At 41.3% G+C, this 18,514-nt stretch overlaps 1 protein-coding gene across 6 annotated transcripts in view; it reads right to left on the reverse strand.

The window, feature by feature from the left end:
- PTPRB (protein tyrosine phosphatase receptor type B) overlaps positions 1-18,514 on the reverse strand; it is a 121,853-nt gene that overhangs the window by 70,880 nt on the left and 32,459 nt on the right. For all 6 annotated transcript variants that reach the window (XM_072742060.1, XM_072742063.1, XM_072742062.1 and 3 more), the window contains 4 exons: positions 7,848-8,123; positions 6,712-6,969; positions 4,743-5,006; positions 2,739-3,008 (listed from right to left, as the gene is read on the reverse strand). In XM_072742060.1, coding sequence (XP_072598161.1) covers positions 2,739-3,008; positions 4,743-5,006; positions 6,712-6,969; positions 7,848-8,123 — 1,068 coding nt within the window. The remainder of the gene's footprint in view (positions 1-2,738; positions 3,009-4,742; positions 5,007-6,711; positions 6,970-7,847; positions 8,124-18,514) is intronic.

Raw genomic sequence — 18,514 nt, forward strand, 5'->3', positions numbered from 1 at the left:
ATTCTGTACACTTTAAGTCCCTTGACTTTCCTTGGAACTGGTCCGTCTCCTTGGTCTTCTGGGGGAGGGGCCTGCTGTGCTGATTCTCAGGTGTTAGCACTTGGGGGAGCTGCTCTGCCCCTGCCTGGTGCAGGGCTCAGTGGGGGTTGTTCACCCCGTGAGGCCCCGGGAGGAAGCCACAGTGGCGGCGGCAGCTCTGGGACCCTGGAGTCAGCTCCCGCAGTAGCTCCGGGGCTCTCCGTCTGCAGGGCCTGGGGGCTCCGGGGCGGGGCCGCTGATCTGCTCAGCTCCAGGGAGGAGCATCCCTGCTGTCCTGGGCCCTCCCGGCTCTGCCTGTCCCGGGGGGAGGCCGGATCCTGGGCTGTGTCCCGGTGCCCTGTGCTCCGGGGCCTGCGCTGTTGGATCCGCGCTCCCGCCCCGCAGCCCCCTCCGCGGAGCCGCCGCCCGAGCCCCTCCGAGCTGCTCCGGGTCCCGCCGAGCGCTGCAGCCCTTAGGGAGCTCGGCGCATCTCCCGGGGCGCAGTTCCTCCGTTACTGTCCCAGGGAGCCCGAGGGCATCCCCGCCCTCCTGGGTCCTGCTCTAACTCCCTGCGGGCCCCTTTCCGCGGGGAAGGTCGGTGCAGCTCCTGCTCCTCCGGGACGGGGCTCTCCTGTCCTGGGGACACTCGCCCCTGCCTCAGCCCGGCTCCTCGCGGGGCCCCTCCCCCTTGGAGGCCTTTTGTGTCTTTATTTCTTTTCCCCGTCTTCCTACCTTGATAGAAGCGCGAACTCTTCTCACTGTAGCGTTCCAGCTGGTCTCTCTTTAAATCTCAGGCCGAATTCGTAGATTTTCAGGATGATTGGATGGTTTTCTAGGTAATTTGTTGAGGACAGGTGACTTGGGGACCCTACTCTTCCGCCATCCTGCCCCTCCCCCCCGCTCAAGTATTTCTTAGTGAGCTTCTCTTCCAATCACAGGAGTGTTCCAGTTCAGCATTTCTTTTCTGAACATGTATGAGCTCTTGAGCGGGGTGGGGGGTGGGGTGCAGAGGGGGAGCTATTCACAAAAAATGTGTGTGTATGTCTTTTAAAGATTTTATTTTTAGGTAATCTCTACACCCACTGTGGGGCTTGAACTCACAACCTCGAGATCAAGAGTTGTGTGCTCCACCGACTGAGCCAGCCGGGCACCTCAAATTTTGTTTATACAACCTATCCGGAAGGGAGGATTCAAAAGAATACTATTGGAAAGTGCTTTTCTGGGTCATTTATTTCTGACCACACATTACCTTGAGTATTTATTTCTTCATATGAATTCTATGAAATGAAAATACTGAATTCCGTCTTGTCATCCACAAAAGCAGAGAGAAAGGTCTCTAAATTTGATTATTTGAGGTGAAGTTAGGAGTATTTTTTACCCTGTTAGATTAGAAAGACAAAGTGCTTCTTCCCTTCATTTCTGAGAAGGGACACTGATGTATCCGTGAAAGGGAGAGTAATAGTCGTACACCTGGCAAGCCATAGCAGTATTTGATTAAGGACTCCCATTATCCAAAGAACTGAAATTGTTTCGATTTCTTTAAGAAGTTTTATTATTACAAGTTCTAGGAGACATTGCTAACAGTAAAGTACTGGTCCCACAAAACAACAGAGAAACAAAATTAAGGAAGAACCAAGTGTGTAAAATTATATTGATTTTTGTATCAAAGAAATGTCCTCTAATTCCATTCTAATTGAGTCCCTAGGTTTGTATCTTCCTTTTTAATACATTGAAATGAATTGGATCATTACATCAAAGCCTACTTCAACTAACCTTATTCACCTAGAGGTACAGTGTAAGAAAATCTTTCTTGATAATTACGCCAACACGCTAAGAGCCCCTACTGTGTCTTGACAGTATTCCAAGTCATTTGAGGCGACTAAGATATAATATTGGAGAGGACATAGACGCTTGTTCCGTGAAGTGCTAAAAGTAGCTTGGTTTAAGCTTATATAGGTCTTTGATCATTATCCAAGGGATATTAATATTTGGAAAATGAAGATATTACTGGAAGACCTGGTTGGCAAGCTCAAGAGGCGCCTTGGTTCTTTTCTTTGACATTCTCCTAAGAAGAGCATTGAGTCAATGTAGTTATTTCTTTATCCTCAGGCAAGATGAGAGAAGATATTTGATTTTCACTCCAAGTATGGAATATTCCAGGTCATAGAAATATTGAGCTTGGAAGGGCAATTCTCTTATTTGAAAGATGAGGAAACAGACTCAGAGGTGTTGTGAGCTTGCCCAAGGAATGACAGTATAGTGTTGACAGCAAGAATGCCAAAACCCATGTCTCCAGATCCTCATTCTCCTCTACCCTAAAATCCAAATATATCCCACTTCCCTTTAATAACCGGTCCTTGGTACACAAAATTCCCTCATCAGTCAACATTAGGTCCAGGCAATGGCTCTCTAACACTGATCACTAGCAAAAAAAATTGCCAACTGTCTTCTTTTGTGGGAAGGAGTCTCAGATTGTTTCCTATTCCTTTGGTGCTTACAATGTCTTCCTTTTTATAAAAGAGTGGACTTACTAGTGGAAGCAATTTTTAATATTCTAATTTGATAAAATTGAACATCACCAAACCTAATTCAGTCTAAAAGTCCATAACATCTCAAATTCAGGGAACATGGGAGTATTACCTTGACAGCTCCCCAGGGTTACTCGGGAGAGGGTCCAAGTTAAGATTCCAACAGTCATTCACACGTTGGTATTTGCTTACCTGTCCTGCCTTGGCAACGCTTAGAATTCTTCAGATTCCCACTCTCCACGGTGACTTCGACTTCATACTGTCTTCCCGGGATGAGCCCCACGTCATCTATGGTGTAGTGTGTTTCATCCTTTCCCAGGGTGATGTTGAGCAGCACCACAGAATCATTGAAGAGCAGGATCCGATACTGCTCCCAGTCTCCAGCAGGGGGCGACCAGCTCACTACCAGGGACCTTGTGGAACCATTGCTGTTTGCCTCCAGGTTCCCAACTTTCTCTGGAACTAAATGGTGAAATAATGTCAAAAAGGGGATTCTAAAAACCAAAAGTAAGGATGCTCATTCACTTTTCATGGGCAACCGTAGATAAGAGACCTCATACCTGCAATTCAAAACATCTCTATCCTCTTCTGATGTTTGTGGATTGCGAATGAGTGTGCTCTCCTCGTTTTAAAGACATCTGACGCTCAAGAAACATAAGCTAAAATCATCTTGGTGATACATCAGGAATGTGATCTCCCGAAACCCTGTTAATAACCTGGTGATACGAGTGCTGCGTTTTATTGATCGCACGCCAGCCCTAGGGACAATATTGATGTTGCTTCTCATGATTTTGACACTGGCGGATGTGGTATCTTTTGGGAGAGACACTGCATGTTGTGGTCATGAGACATCCCGCTCTTTCTCAACTGACAAGCAATATAACTCTGGTCTAATTATTCCTTTGCTTAAAAATATGCAAATCTCTCCATTAATTACAGAATAAAACATTAAGTCCTGGTAGTGGCATTTGCAGCTTTCCAAAATCATATCCTTCTGGTCTTAATTCTGGTCTTCCTCTGTGCAGCCCCCCTCCCTACCTCCCCCCACTCTCTCCAACGCTGGCCTCCCATTGCACGTTCTGCAGACCTCTAGGGATCCTGGGCTCTTCTGCCTCAAATGCCCTTCCCTCCTTTCCCTCTTCACTTGCCAAGAGCCTCACATTTTTAAGGTCCAGTTAAAGACCATTTCTTCCGACACATCTTTATTGATCTTCTGAGCGAGAATTTTGTTCTCTTGTTTTTCTCACCATATGGCTCTTACTTAGAATCTCTAACACCACAGAGAACGGACTCTAGAATTAAATGCTCTGGTTTAAATTCCAATTCCACCATTTACTGTGTGGATGACTATACACAGGCTACTTGATCTTTCTGAATTTCTGTAAAATGATGATAATAACAGAACCTCTCTCATGGTGATGGTGTAAAGTGTTTGGTTAGTGCCTGATACATGGAAATATCAGTGTAATTACTATTATTATAATGTACTACTTTTATTTTGTGTGTGTATAGTCTATGTTTGTCTGGTTAAAATGTAATTCTCTTAAAAGCAACGGTCAGCAGAGTAAATATTTCAGGTTTTGCAGGCCACATATGGTCCCTGTCTCATATTTGTCTTTTTTTTCTTTTCAAAAAAACCTTTTAAATATATAAAAACCACTCTTAGCTTGGGGCTACACAAATACAGGGCACAGGCCATATTTGGCCAAAGGGTGTAGTTTGCTGAACCTGACATTTTAACAACTTTCCAAACTCATAGCACAGTAATTTACACATAGAAGGCACTGGATAAATATCTGGTGATGTAAGTTAATAAAATAATTTACGGAAAACATGGGTAAGTGCTAACAGGCTTTCACTATAAGAGTTGATCAGAAATGTTTTATTCATTAGTATCGGTGCTAATGCATTCACACAACTTACGTGGTGTGACATGAAATAGCACAGGGCAGAGCCAGTAATACACATCATTCAGGAATCACCCCAAACACATTTGCTTAAATAACTCAGATGAATGCAAGTAACCCTCTGTTTTACTCTGTGTATGGAGCCCTGGCCCATAGGCACCCTCAGTTATGTAGACCATATTGCCCAAGCTGGGAAAAGAGTTTTCCTTCTAACTTACTTTGTCCTGTTCTAAGATGGATCAGAGAATGATTTGGGCAATCAAGGAATATTCTGGAGCCCTACACTCACCTGTTCTGCCCACTGCCATCTTCTGAGCAGACAATTCACCAGAGACACAGCTGATGGTAACTTGATAAAGTCGTCCAGGGGTTAAGTCTTTAAATTGAGTTTCAGTAAACTGGGGTGCTAATACTCTGGATTCTTTTATAGTCCTTTGGTGAAACAGAGTAATGTTGTAGGAATCCACATTTCCAGAAGGTCTTTGCCACTTGACTTTTAGAGAGGTCGAAGTGCCATCGTTTGTCACCTTCAGATTTGATACTTCCATGGGGGCTAAATGGGAAGACAGGAAAAGACACTTTAACTCAGTATATTGTACCAGTTTTATGGCCAAATCATGACCTGTATCTTAATCCCCGAAAGCCACATTCCTTGCTCAGAAGAAAGCAACAACTTTATGAGTAAAAATAATACGGCAAAATCAAAGAAAGGCTGTCTGGCTGGTGGAAAGAGCATAAACATGGAGTCAGGAGCCTGGATTCTGGCTCAGACTTGGCTGTTGTCCAACTGGGCAACCCTGGCCACATCTGTCTATCTCACTGAGCCTAGGGATCCTTACTGGCAAATGATGTCTTGGAATGCTCAAAGAAGTCTGTCATCTGCCTAATTTCTTCCCATCTTTATGTATTTCATAATAGCAAGTACATAATCAATAGATCGGTCAGCTAATTGGCCATCAGAAAATTTTGCTTGTTAAAAATATTTTATCTTTCATATAAAATCATGATAAATCAAGAATTGTGTCATTATTTCATCAAAGGAAAATGGTTACAAAAGAAAGACACTTCGGTGAATATTTTTTCTACCTCTTGGCTACGTTGTAATTTTGGTCTTCACTAATAGCAAAATAAAAATGAACGTTTCGTTTTAAAAATAGGCACAGCACATTGATTTTGCATAGGACAGTGAGAAGTGTAATTTGCTCTTGCTATACATAAACAATTCTTAAAATATATTTAAGGTACTTTTTAGTATATGTGATGCCGAAGCAAGCACTATTTAAGGTACTTTTTTAAAAAAGAGTTTATTTTTAAGCAATCTCTATACCCAATATGGGGCTTAAACTCACAACCCTGAGATCAAGAGTTGCATGCTCCTCCAACTGAGCCAGTAGGCGCCCTGAGATATATGGCACGTTTTTGTTGGGAACATCTATACATCTTTGAGGTGTGATGTGGAAGGTATGTAAATGTACATGTGCCCCCCCCAAATATTTTTCCCATCAATCTCTGGTAGTGCCAAGAGCTCTTCCCATTAGAGTAATTTCTAAGGCACTACATACCTAAAAGTTTCTCTTAAAATTAGATAGCTTACTGAGAAAGGGAATTTATTAACACATTAGACCCACTAGAAGCATTAGAATCCACTGGAATGTGAGTTGCATAAGGGCAAAGACTTTGGCCTTCTTGGGCACTGTTATATCCACAATGCCTAGCATGTAGTTTATACTCAATAGATACCAAATGATTGAATGTGTACATGAATTATTCATTAAAATTTAGCACAGATTAGTGTATCTGGCTATGTTAGGCTGTGAGAATAGCTCCTGTAGCTTTGGGTCTTAGGACATGTTTTGTTGGACACAGCGTTTAAGAAATGGCTGTTTCACAGGAGCAGGTCTTCGTATAGCACCAAGAAAAGTAATCTTGGCTCATTGTAAGTGATGTCACAAAGGCAACAGATGCTTATTTAAGAAAAGGAGGTAAGAATCCTTACCAAAGAGGTCAGAATACTAAAAAGACAAGCTGAGACTGTATCATTGGTTAACTTTGCTACTTCAGGCTGCTCTAAAATTTAGAATACAAGGGAATCCCTCTTTTTCTGAATAGAAGATTGGGTACATCTTAAAGGCCTTCTATAACATATAAATTTCAATTTGTCTCATATTAGCATTATCTCAGTAATATAACAAGCCATGGTTATTAAACATTTCAATGATTTGAGCTTTATTTTTGTTTAGCTAGTTAGTGGAACTCACTTGTCCTGGCCAGTTTCCATCTGTAGTTTCGCAGCCCTGCAGCCTCGGTCACAATGGTCAGGTTATAGAGGTGGCCAGGTATCAGGTCATTATAACTGTGGGAAGTAGCATATTTGTCCATGACATTGCCACAAACGAGGTTCTCTTTATCCATCAGCATCAGCCGGTAGCTTTCCACATTCCCAGAGCCATGGGACCAGGAAATCAGGAGAGAATTGGTTTTTGCTGAAATATTGATATCTTTCACTGGGGATGGCACTGGGAAAACAAAATGCATTTCCAAAGGGTCACTCATAATTCCTTATAGAAGACAGAGACACATTTAGTTGAAAATCACACCTTTAGGTATGCTTCTGTACATCTCATTTGTGCAAAAAGTAATGAAAACAGTGCTGTTGAAATTTCACTGGAATCTGAATTAGTGCTTTTTTCAAAGTCCACACCTAAAGCTACATCATAGTTTACCTCTCCCCTACTTAATAGGTATTAGGGTAATTTTTGCCAATAAAGTATGACATGGCTGAGCAGCAAAGAGAGACGAGAGAGAAGAACTACGGAAGATGAAAAACAGAAAAATAGCAAGAAAGCCAGAGAGAAAACGAGAGGAGAGACCATGATCAGAAGGACAGTGTTTCATGGAAGGAGGTGAAGCATGTCGTTGACATCTGGATGTGTGGGTGCAAGAAGACACTAGTTCCAGATGTCAGAGAATGTAGGAAACATCATGACTTGATGTTATGAGAAGAGCATCACACAGGAGGAAAACACTAATGGCCATCCACATTATGGAACAAAATCAGAAACTGAGGTAGAAACTGCTGTTGCCTAAGATTTGAGTTAGAAAGGCCATTAGGAGACATCGACTTCATTTTGGAGAAAATCCAGGTCCAGAGAAGTCCCAGAACTTGCTCAAAATCACCTAGCAGGCTAGCAGCACAGCCACATCTCCTTATTTTTAGTCTAGCCTTCCCACCATACTGCGCAGCACTCGTCTGTCTATCTACCTACCCACCTACCTCCCTATGTACCATCTTTGGTCTGGAGGCAATCTTACTTTTATCTCTTCAATTTTAATATAATACTAAAAGGGATTATTATAGACAATAAATACTCAACTATCTGTAAGCAAGTCTTACCTGTGGATCCATTGGTGTAAATCGTAAGGGAACGTTTCTCTCCAGAAACAGCTGTAATGGCCATACTGTATTTACTACCAGCAGTGAGGTTAAAAAATGTATGTTCGTTCAATGAAGTACTTTCTTGAATTTGAGTCTCCTGTATCTTTTGGTCATTGTCAAACAACTCTATCTCATACCAGGTGACTTTTCCAGAAGAAGGAGTCCACCAAACATGCAAGCTCGTTGAAGTCGTCTTCTCTTTATTGACTTCAAACTTAGCAGGTGGTAAAGGATCTGCAAGGCAAAAATCCAAAAGAGAGAACATGGCTTCAAGGCTTTTGCAGACACATGCTAGTTTGCTGTAACCCAGAATCTTTTTCTTTAAAAACTTTGAAGAATCTGCTGCGCGTGAAACAAATCGGTATTACTCCACTTAGCTTCTCATCATACAAACTTCTTTTTCTAATAAAACTTTTTTGCTAAGACAGCTCTGAGCTTAGAATTCCAAGTAAGGTTATATTTTCTTTGGCTTGGAAGGTTAGCACTTTTCACACACTGACAAACACCCAGGCTATGCCTGGATAAGTACTAAACATCTCAACAGGAAATACAGATACTAAGAAATAGTTTGAAATGTGTATCAAACTTTTTCTTTTTTAGGTTGTGGATTTGGGGAGTTAAATATATATATATATATGACTTTGGGTTGTTTTTAAATATCATAAAACCACAAAAAATATAGACCTGATTACGAGCTTAGCCTAGGTCACTTGTAAAAATGAATTCTCCCAACACCTGGGATTCCCTCTGTCCTTAGATTTTCTCAATTTAAGTTCAGGGATGTTTTGGAGCTGCTGAAGCCTCCAGAGTGAGTGGAGGGGGTTGGTCCTGCACCTAGCTTGTTCACTTAGGTTCAACGAGAGTTGGGTGAGAGTTGGGTGAGAGTCGGGTGAGTTTGAGGAGTCCCATTTCCTATTTCCCGTGTTGTCCAGTGTACTGAATCTTCACCGTGGAACTTGAAATAGGATGAGCACTTGTCCCTGGGTTAGGAACGATGTCAGTAGTATGAATGATCAGCCATTCTATGATGCCGTGGGGCCATCAGAGAAAGAAGGCCCTCCCTACCCTGAATGCAGGGAATAGCAGCATTGAGAGACATTTATATATGAGTAATTTTCAGAAATCCAACTTGGTTCTTGATCTAGAAAGTCGGATCAAGATATCGGAGGCTAAAGTTCAAAGCCAGGTGAGATGTTTTAGTGGCAAGGCTACAGGGATTTCAGTTCTTATCTACATCTTGGTAAATTCTATTTTGCTCACGAAATAACTCAGATTCTAGAATCTTCTTAGAACAGTCTGTTTTAAGATGTTTGCTGTGACTGACATTAATACAGATAGGAACAAGATAACCTTATTCTGTATTAAAAGGGTATTTAGGGTGGCTCAGCGGTTTAGCACCGCCTTCAGCCCAGGGCGTGATCCTAGAGTCCTGGGATCGAGTCCCATGTTGGGCTCCCTGCATGGGGCCTGCTTCTCCCTCTGCCTGTGTCTCTGCCTCTCTCTGTGTGTCTCTCATGAGTAAATAAATAAAAAATCTTATAAAAAAAAGTATTTATGGTCAGATAGCTCCTATGACTCTCTATGGGTCACATAGAGACATGACCCATAAGCTAAATACAGATTATGGCCAATCTAATGTCTTTTTTTTTGTTTTTATATGAGTACATCATACTGCAAAAAGCCCACAAGCCACATAACATTTTATAATACAAGAACTAATAACAATATAAATGTCAGCTGACAAGGAAGCTGAGACAGCAGTAGTTCAGAGTCCAAAGCACCAGGTTGTGTGGCTGATGCCCCAGCACAGCAGAGGTTCACCTGAAGAGGGTGGGCTCTGTAGTCTGACAGCATGGGCCTGAATTTGACTCTCCTGTTCTGTAGCTGGGTACTTCGGGCAATTCCTTAAGCTCTCTGTGCCTCCACCAGCTCACCTATGCAAGGCTGATAATAATACCACCTTTTTGGCAAGATATCTACGAAGGTTAAATTGAGTGTCTTATCAAGAGCCCTTAGAACGGTGTCTGGCACATAGCAGGTGTTCAATGTCAGCTACTGTTGTTGTTATTATTTCTGTAAACAGGAGGAGGTCCCACCACGGAAGCAGAGAAACATAGTGGCAGAGGGTGTGGGCTTTGGGGTCAGATAGAACCCGGTTCAGATCCTTGGGTCCATCATGTATTAGTCATGAGACTTTGGACAAGTTACTCCCTCGATGTAAGCCTCCACCCACCCCCCACCCCCACCCCTGTCTGCCTGGGCAGTGTCATAATCAGATCCGTCTTCTCGGGTGTTTTAAGGAAGTATAGAGCCAATGATACCTGGCATAAGTAATATGAACTTATGCTCCTTACTTGATCATAAAAAAGGGCTTCCTCTGAATCACTGATAAGTTAGAGGCAGTGGAATTTAAAAAATTGTGGGATACAATTTTTTAAAGCTAAACTAATAGCCTCAATTGCCTTCTTCATGAAGAAAAACACAAAAACTTGATAAAATCTTATCAGCTTATTCCCATGACCTAACTTACTACTAAGATAAAATTTAAAAATTCCCAAGATGATTCTCATTTATAGGTTTTTGTGGAAAAACAGCAGTTGTTTTTTTTCTGGCAATATTATTTACATTTTTCTATCCTATCCAATATCATAGTCTGTAATTAAGAACGGTATAACAAGAAGAAAGAACAGAATTTCCCCTCCCAGAAAGTTTTTTGTTGTTATTGTTGCCCGGCAAGAATAAGGTACTTCACTACCAGGAGATTCTGGAAGCCAATGAAAGTCAAGAACAACCTTGTCACAGCCGATCGAGATGACACATTTTTGCGGAAGAGGCATTTTGAGGACAAGGGTGAGAGGGACGGCTGCTTTGCAGCAATAGCTCGGACCAGATCAATACTGTCGCTGATGGCTACAAGCCAGATAAGGGTTAAAGAAGATCACAGTATGATCAGTAAAACCTAAGCCATATATAATCTGCAAAATAGAAGCTAGAGAAAATGAATTTTAAGGTTGCGTGCGTACAGGGCGAAGTTCAGAAATGCAGACTTTATCTAATCTCTCTGAGCCAGAAAACAAAACAGTCAATCCTTTGTACATCCGCTAGAACAAAGGAACAATGAGGCTGGGAAGTGCCTGGGCTGCGAGAACCTGCGCTGGAAACAAACACTTAAAACTCCATTTATACTGTGATAAAGTCCTGGGCTGGCACTTGGCCACGCTTGCTACCAATGCTGCAGAAGTTACAGTTTTCAGACTGCTTTTCAGCCTCAGCCCAAGGAAAACTGCTGTAATAATAATAATAATAAAAGTTCTCAATATTTTATTAGAAACAAATTAGGTGCCTCCAAAAGGGGTGCTAATTCATATATATGTAGGTATTTATATATACATACATATATTTATATGTATATATAAAATGTATTATATGTATTTATATGTATTTATATGTATGTATAAAATGTATAAAATTATAAAATGAATGTATTCATATATACATATATTTATATGAATTACATCTATATTATGTAGATATAAGTGAATTTCAAATATATTACATATATACTTATATACACATGAATTTCATATGTATATATATACACACACACATATATGAATGCAAGAGAGAGATTTCTAAACTATTTGAAAATGTAGTTATATGTACGGAATCTTTTGCTCATATGACAGATTGCCTGTATTTCGGAAACCCTGCTTGACTTACACAATTCACACCGATGGCTACAGGTGCCAAAGCACACGGATGCGCACTGGCCGCCTCCCTGGCTTTTCCATGTATCCCTCTTATGTGTGACTAGTGAAGTTTTATAAACCACGAGAACCGTTGAAAACCACAAAGCAGTAATTTAATCACAGCCGATGTATCATAGATGTATCCTTAGCCATAAATTTGAGACATCTTTGTGCTTCTCAGTTTCAGACAGACCTGGAGTACGGAATGTCAAAGGTAAAGTTCTGCGATATTTAAAATAGCTGCTATGTTTCCATGAATCTACTAGTATCAGGAAGCCTGAGGATTTCGTAAGTGGTCTTGATGTCGACCTAATTTTTCCGTTCTTTGAGGGAAAGATGAAGTTCGGCTGGATTTCTGAACCAAGATGATGTCTTCTTTGTTTCCCTTTTTAAAAAATGGGACTCAGGAAGGAGCAACTCATACATACATACATACTTGCATACAAATAGCAAGTAACACCTGCTTTAAAAATGCCTTTGTATGGCCACGAATACATTATTATTTAGTGATATGGGGGTTTCTGGTGCTTAGAATTTGAAATGATAGCATTTATTTTGGAAACAAATTCAACCTTTTAACAAGATGGCAGGCCATCCATGGGTTAGTGCCAAAAGCTTTTCTTGAAGTCCTGATAGCATCACGGTGTCCCTGGTTTGGAGCTGATAGCTTACAATTTGCTTTCTCAGCTGGAGCAAGAGGTCGAAGGTGTCAAGTGTCTCATTTATATCACACACACATAACAAGTAGTACACCTGCCCAAGCCACCCCGGGACAGGTGATGTCTTCAATGCATCTTCAGTGTAATAATAAAATCCTCAAACCAGAGGTCTATGGAAAATAATCGGTAAATTCATAGAATTTCCATTCGATGGTCTGAACGTTGTAGCAGAGATAAAATGATTAACAACACTAACCACAGCTAAACCGAATTCTGTGGCTGTGAAAGTTACTCTGGATTCTTTAAAAAACAATTTTTCTCGGCTCTTCCTTTTGTTTCCCTAATCTTGCTGCCTTTACCTGGGATGCCACTGCCTGGTGTCTGAGTTGCTCCAGAGTTTTCTGGGTGTCTTCCTTATTTTCCATCTTTTCTCTACTGTTGCCCAATAACCTGTTTGTCTATCTTCCCCATCACCATCCTCATCCTTCTTATGGCCCCAAGATCTCCCTGTGAGATGAAGTCTAAGTTTCTCCGGAGGCATTCAGGTCCTCCTCAAACAGGATATTATTCCCCATCCCTGCACCTTAACCTTCACCGCTAACTCTAGGCCAAGAGATCTATCTTTTTAGTAATTATAGGGCCCATTTCTGTAACTACCGAAACTGGGATATTATTCTAGTTAAAAGCAGGGTGGCTAGGAGGCTGGAAGCTGCATTTATGTAGCACTTTACATAAAATGCACTGGACACCAACTATTCCTACACAATAAATGGGATTTTTCTCATGGAAATCAAGGTGAAGGTACAGCAAAAGCCACAACTGGGGGGAGGGGGGCGGTTGGTGCGTTTTTGAAAATGGGAAGGAGAGCAAAGTGAAAAAGCAATTGCTCACAATCAGCGGTTAATTAGATATATTTATAGAGAGACAATTTTACTTTGTGATTGTTGCTGGCTATGGTTGGCTTCCTGACTTCTTTTAAGATGACATACTATAGTGTGAGAATTCACCAGAGTAACATGCATTTGATTTATTGACTTCATACACTAGAGGTGATGTTCAGGTAACCGTGGACTTTCCAGGTTTTAAGGTCCTGGAAGGGGTAATTAAAGCCGTTTTCACAGTTATTTGCATCATCATTCGTGGCAGGTGGGATGCCTTGTTCCCCCAAGGCTCATCATTTTGGGGCCCCGGGTACATAAGTCATAGATGCTCTTCTGGGAGCCTCCAGCCTACTCGGACGCTTAAGGTATTACGTGGAACAGGTAAACAAAAGGTGAAGTCCCAGGGAGGCTGGCTCTAATGTCACACTGGACGTGGCTCCACATCCCATCACTGTCACTTACAGTGGTGACCGGGCACGTGACTGAAGCTCACTGGAGCTCAGTTTCCGCATCTGTAAGACCCAACAGCACCAACTGCACAGAGTAGTAAGTGTTGAGGGGAGATGGAGGCAAAGGTGAGGCTTGGCCCCAGCAGCCGGTGAGCTCGTGGTAAACAGCTGGCGTCCACGCTGCGGCTGTCCTTGCTGCGAAGAGTCACCCTGGCCAGCAACACCACTGGATGTGCAGATGCGAGTGACAGCTGAGGACTGAGGTCAAACAGGTTGGCTCCATGAAGGACATGGGTTGGAGCGAGCTTGGAAGTTCAAAGTAGGATTTAGAGACGCGAGAGGAGGGTGGTGGAGTGGGAGAGCAGCCACCGCCTCTAGTGAGCACGGAGTCAGGTGAGCACCGATGGAAACCTTGACACCGCCAACCCCAGGGTGTCCTTGGGCAGCCTCGCTCCAATTCTCCATATGCACGACTGAGACTTTCCCAGTAGTATCTAGAGTGCTACATAAATGCTGCATCACGAGAAGGCCCTTGGTCTCTCCTGCCAACCACACTGCTGCCCAGAAGGCTTCCCCTGAAAGTAGAAACTCATGAGTAGAAACTCATGATCAAGCACCTACTGTGTGCCTCTCAACCTTACTGTTAATGTTAGGTATACAGTGATACAGTGCTTACATGAAAATAACTCTTATCTTTCTGAAATGTGTGCTGAAATATGTATACGTGGAATCAGACGATGGCTTGGATTATGTCAGAATGGTGGGGGTCGGGGAGGGTGGAGATACAGCTGAAATAAGATCAGCGATCAGTGGGTAACTGTTGAAGGTAGCTGCCGAGCACATAGTAGTTAATTATACTGCTCTGTTTGCTTTTTTAACGTGAGTTTTTTTCATATAAAAGGAAAGCAAAACCAACACCAAAAATTCCTGGAAATCTATATGCAAACTTTATTTGCATATTATATGGTTAGGGGCATATGTTCATCTTCCCTGGTACACATCCATACAGATAGCACGGGCTTGAGTTCTACAAAATTATCCTTTATCCCCCAGGGGGATTCCAGCAAATTGATGTCTGGAAATGGAAGGTGAAAAAATGATTCTTTGTTCTTCTCTTATACTGTCAGGGCAAACAAGATTTTACGTCTTTCTTGCTGAGCTGTAGAATGTCATGGCCACCAGCGGAAGCCAGGCTGATGGAAGCAGCATCTCCTCAAAAGGAGATCAAGTTCAGAGCACTAGGTTGGTTCATTGCATATTCATAGCTCAGCCTGAACTTAGAATTCCTGAGACAAGTAGACTGTCAACGGCTCGATGGCTAAGTATTAAAATCCATCACCAGAAGTTCCACACAATTGAAAATTAAGAGCTGCTTATAATTTCTTCGCACTAAAACACATTTAATCACTTTTCCGTCCTCGTGCAGGCTACATATACATAGATTTAAGGTAATTTGTCATATACTTTTTCTTCTTTAAAAGTTGACTTGAAAAGTAGTAACAAAATGCCATCTGGTAATTTGAAGGAATAATACCAACTTAAACGTTATATCCATTCTGCAGAGTAGTGGGAAGAACTGGAGTTGAGCCAGCAAACCCGGGTACAAGTCCTGGTTCAACTACATACTAGCTGTGTGGTTTGTGATTTGTTAATTCTCATGAATGTCAATCTTACCTCCAACTGAAAGTAATCATAGTAAACTTGCTCTATTTGTCTTGTGCTTTTATAGTATCTAAAATCCTTCCACCTACTTTATTCAGTAGGTAAGAGTATAAAATATATATTAGACTGACCACATACCATTAAATTTTCTTTCTAGGGAGTGCTGGGAAGGGGCAGGTTGCATCACGGTTGAGAGCTGGGTTCCACCAAACAGCCTTTTCCAACACTTGCTAACCAAGTTGCTCTGAGCAAGTCACTAATCTCTCCAGGCCTGTTTCCTAATTTATAAAATGGGGATGATAATACATATAACGCCTACATTACAGGGTGATTTTGAGATCTCACGTGGTTCGTACATAAATTCTAGAACAGTGTTTGTCACATACCAAGTGTGCCGTAAGTTTACTCGAGTGTTATTTCCTTCCTGGTTAAGATAATAAATATTCTCAGGTATTATAGATTTAGCCAAGAGGAATGGTATCAGAATCTTAATGCCAATGTAAATAAATAAAATCTTTAAAAAAAAAAGGGGGAGGGCAGCCTGGGTGGCTCAGCAGTTTAGCCGCCGCCTTCAGCCCAGGGCCTGATACTGGAGACCCAGGATCGAGTCCCACGTCGGGCTCCCTGCGTGGAGCCTGCTTCTCCCTCTGCCTGTGTCTCTGCCTCTCTCTCTCTCTCTCTCTCTCTCTGTCTCTCATGAATAAAAAAATAAAATCTTGAAAAAAAACTATGTCAATGGTTCTTGAACTTCACTGTGCATTGATTCACTGTGATAATTTGTTTAAAATCAGACACCCGAGGCTCTGCTTCTTCTACATTCATTATATGTGGAGTAGAAACCAAAAACATATGTGCTTTTTTTTTTTTCATATGTGCTTTTATAAGGAGTTCTGCTAAAGATTTTGATGCAGGTAGCTCACAGACAGTATTGAGAAGTGGTTGACTTATGTTTAAAGCTCTGGATTGTGTCCCTCTAAAATTCATGTGTTGGAACCCTAACCCCCTAGGACTTCAGAATGTGACTGTATTTGGAGATAAGGTAAGAGGTAATGAAGTCAAAATGAGGCGGTTAGGGTGGGCCCTAATCCGATATGACCGGTGTCCTTCCAGAACACAGATGACCAGACAGGGGGATGAGCATGGCAGGATACAGCAAAAAAGGGCAGCCATCTGCAAGCCAATTAGAGAATCCTCAGAAAAAAAGCTGCTGACACCTTGACCTGGGACTTCTAGCCTCCAGAATCATCAGAAAATAAATTTCTATTATTTAAGTCACGTGGTCTGGTATTTTGTCATAGAAGCTCTAGCAAATTAATACAATAAATAATATTTTGAAATGGATATAATAGCTGATACGGTGACTTGGTAATTAATGCTCCTAAAGTGTTTCTTACTAAAGACAAAGGAATTAGCCATATTAAAAGAGCTAATTGTTTTCACACTTTGTTCTAGATTATTAAGTAGCTGAAACTGCCTAACAAGAAGGCATATACTATAAAGATGGTCTTCGTATATGTGAAGCTCTCTATTACCAGACCACCACTTCCCTGGGTTTTATAACCTACTTATAACCCAAGGAGAAGATATCATATTTTTAGAATACATATATTCTTCATTTTACCTAAAATATTCATTTTATTCATTCGTATCTATCTATCCCCCATTCATCTAGCCATTCATTCATCCATCTGTCCATCCATTTAATCAATATTTATTGAATATCATGTGCTCGAAGCCATTTTAGATACTGGAAAACTACTTATTTGTGGGAAGAAACAAGCCCCCCCAAAGATTCTAAATGAAAACTCTAAAGTTTCATTTAAACCAACTCAAGTGCCCTTGGCCTGCATTCAAGTACAGAAATAAATGGATGGCCCAGGAGGATTCCAGTGAATTGGTATCTAAAAGGAGAAACTACAACTTTGTTCTAGAGAATTTTAGGCAGAGTGGTCCAGCTTTGCCAAATCTTGCGATATTTTAGGGGAACCCATGAATCTGGTACTTATGTGAATTTTCCATTTTTAAAGCTGGTAAAATAATCTGGATTTTTCTCAAATGTTATGTGAGCCAAACCAAACACATTACTATTTAGACACCTAGACACCCTTAGGAGCCACCGGGTTGCGGCCCTCTGCTTAGACTCCGAGGACACAGTGTTATAGGTGTTAGAGTTCTTCCATAATGTCTTCATTATTTGATTTGTTACAAATTCACAACTAAATAATCTGGCTTTCAATTTATGGTTATCGCATCAACCAGCTTCATGACTAAAGAAACCTGAGAACTGCCCAATGTCTCTGGGACTATGGAAGCATGGCGTCTGCGGGGCAGGGCAGGGTCTTCATCCAGGAAAGAAATGGGAAAGCTCTGTCCCCACCTTCATCATGACCTTCCCTCCCCTCTGCACAGCCCGCCAGGGCAGGGACCGGGTTTTGTTCAGCGTCCTCATGAGCACACTAGTCACCACTTGGCATACTTCCCTGCAGTACCCACGCTTGATGAATGTTTGCTGAATCCACATATGTTTTTTTAATTCTGATTTAAAATCTGGGGGGAACACTGATTGTCGGTAAAACAGTTCCCATTTAGTTATAGTTTTTTTTTCTTTTTATCTTTAAGGTCAAGTCTACATGACAATAAACTAATTGTTTCGGACAACTTATCAGGAAAAACAATCAGACAAATCACACTCAGAATGATACAGAGATAATCTAAGCAACTGTTGTATCTTTAGCCAAACCATGTCTTGCTCTCATTCTCTTTTATTCTAGACCGATCAGACCGGCAAAATGGAGTAAGGAGAGCTCAACACATTTTGAATAACTCTTTTTTGTTTGAAGTTATATATATCCCAGACTTAATAGTCTACTACTAGCTGCTCCTACTTCACTAAGAATAAAACATGCTTCGCAGAGTTCATTTCTGCAGCTTAGCAATTTAGAGAAATCCTAGTACTTTCTCTCCACTAAATAAAAAAAAAATCACATATGTCCTTAAAATGTAGAAAGCACTGATGACAAAAAGCAAGTAACAACCAAACCAACCAACCAACCAAAAAAAAAAAATCTTCCCCAAAACATTTAAAAAATATCTTCATTAAAAACATCTTTATTTAAATAAAATTATTTTTTAAATGTAGAGAATCCTAAGCATTATACTATCATATAACATTCTATAACCGTCACCTGCAAATTTCATTCTTCACATTTATCACAGACCTCATAG

Source organism: Vulpes vulpes, chromosome 16 (genome assembly GCF_048418805.1).
Source record: "Vulpes vulpes isolate BD-2025 chromosome 16, VulVul3, whole genome shotgun sequence".
NCBI lineage: Eukaryota > Metazoa > Chordata > Mammalia > Carnivora > Canidae > Vulpes > Vulpes vulpes.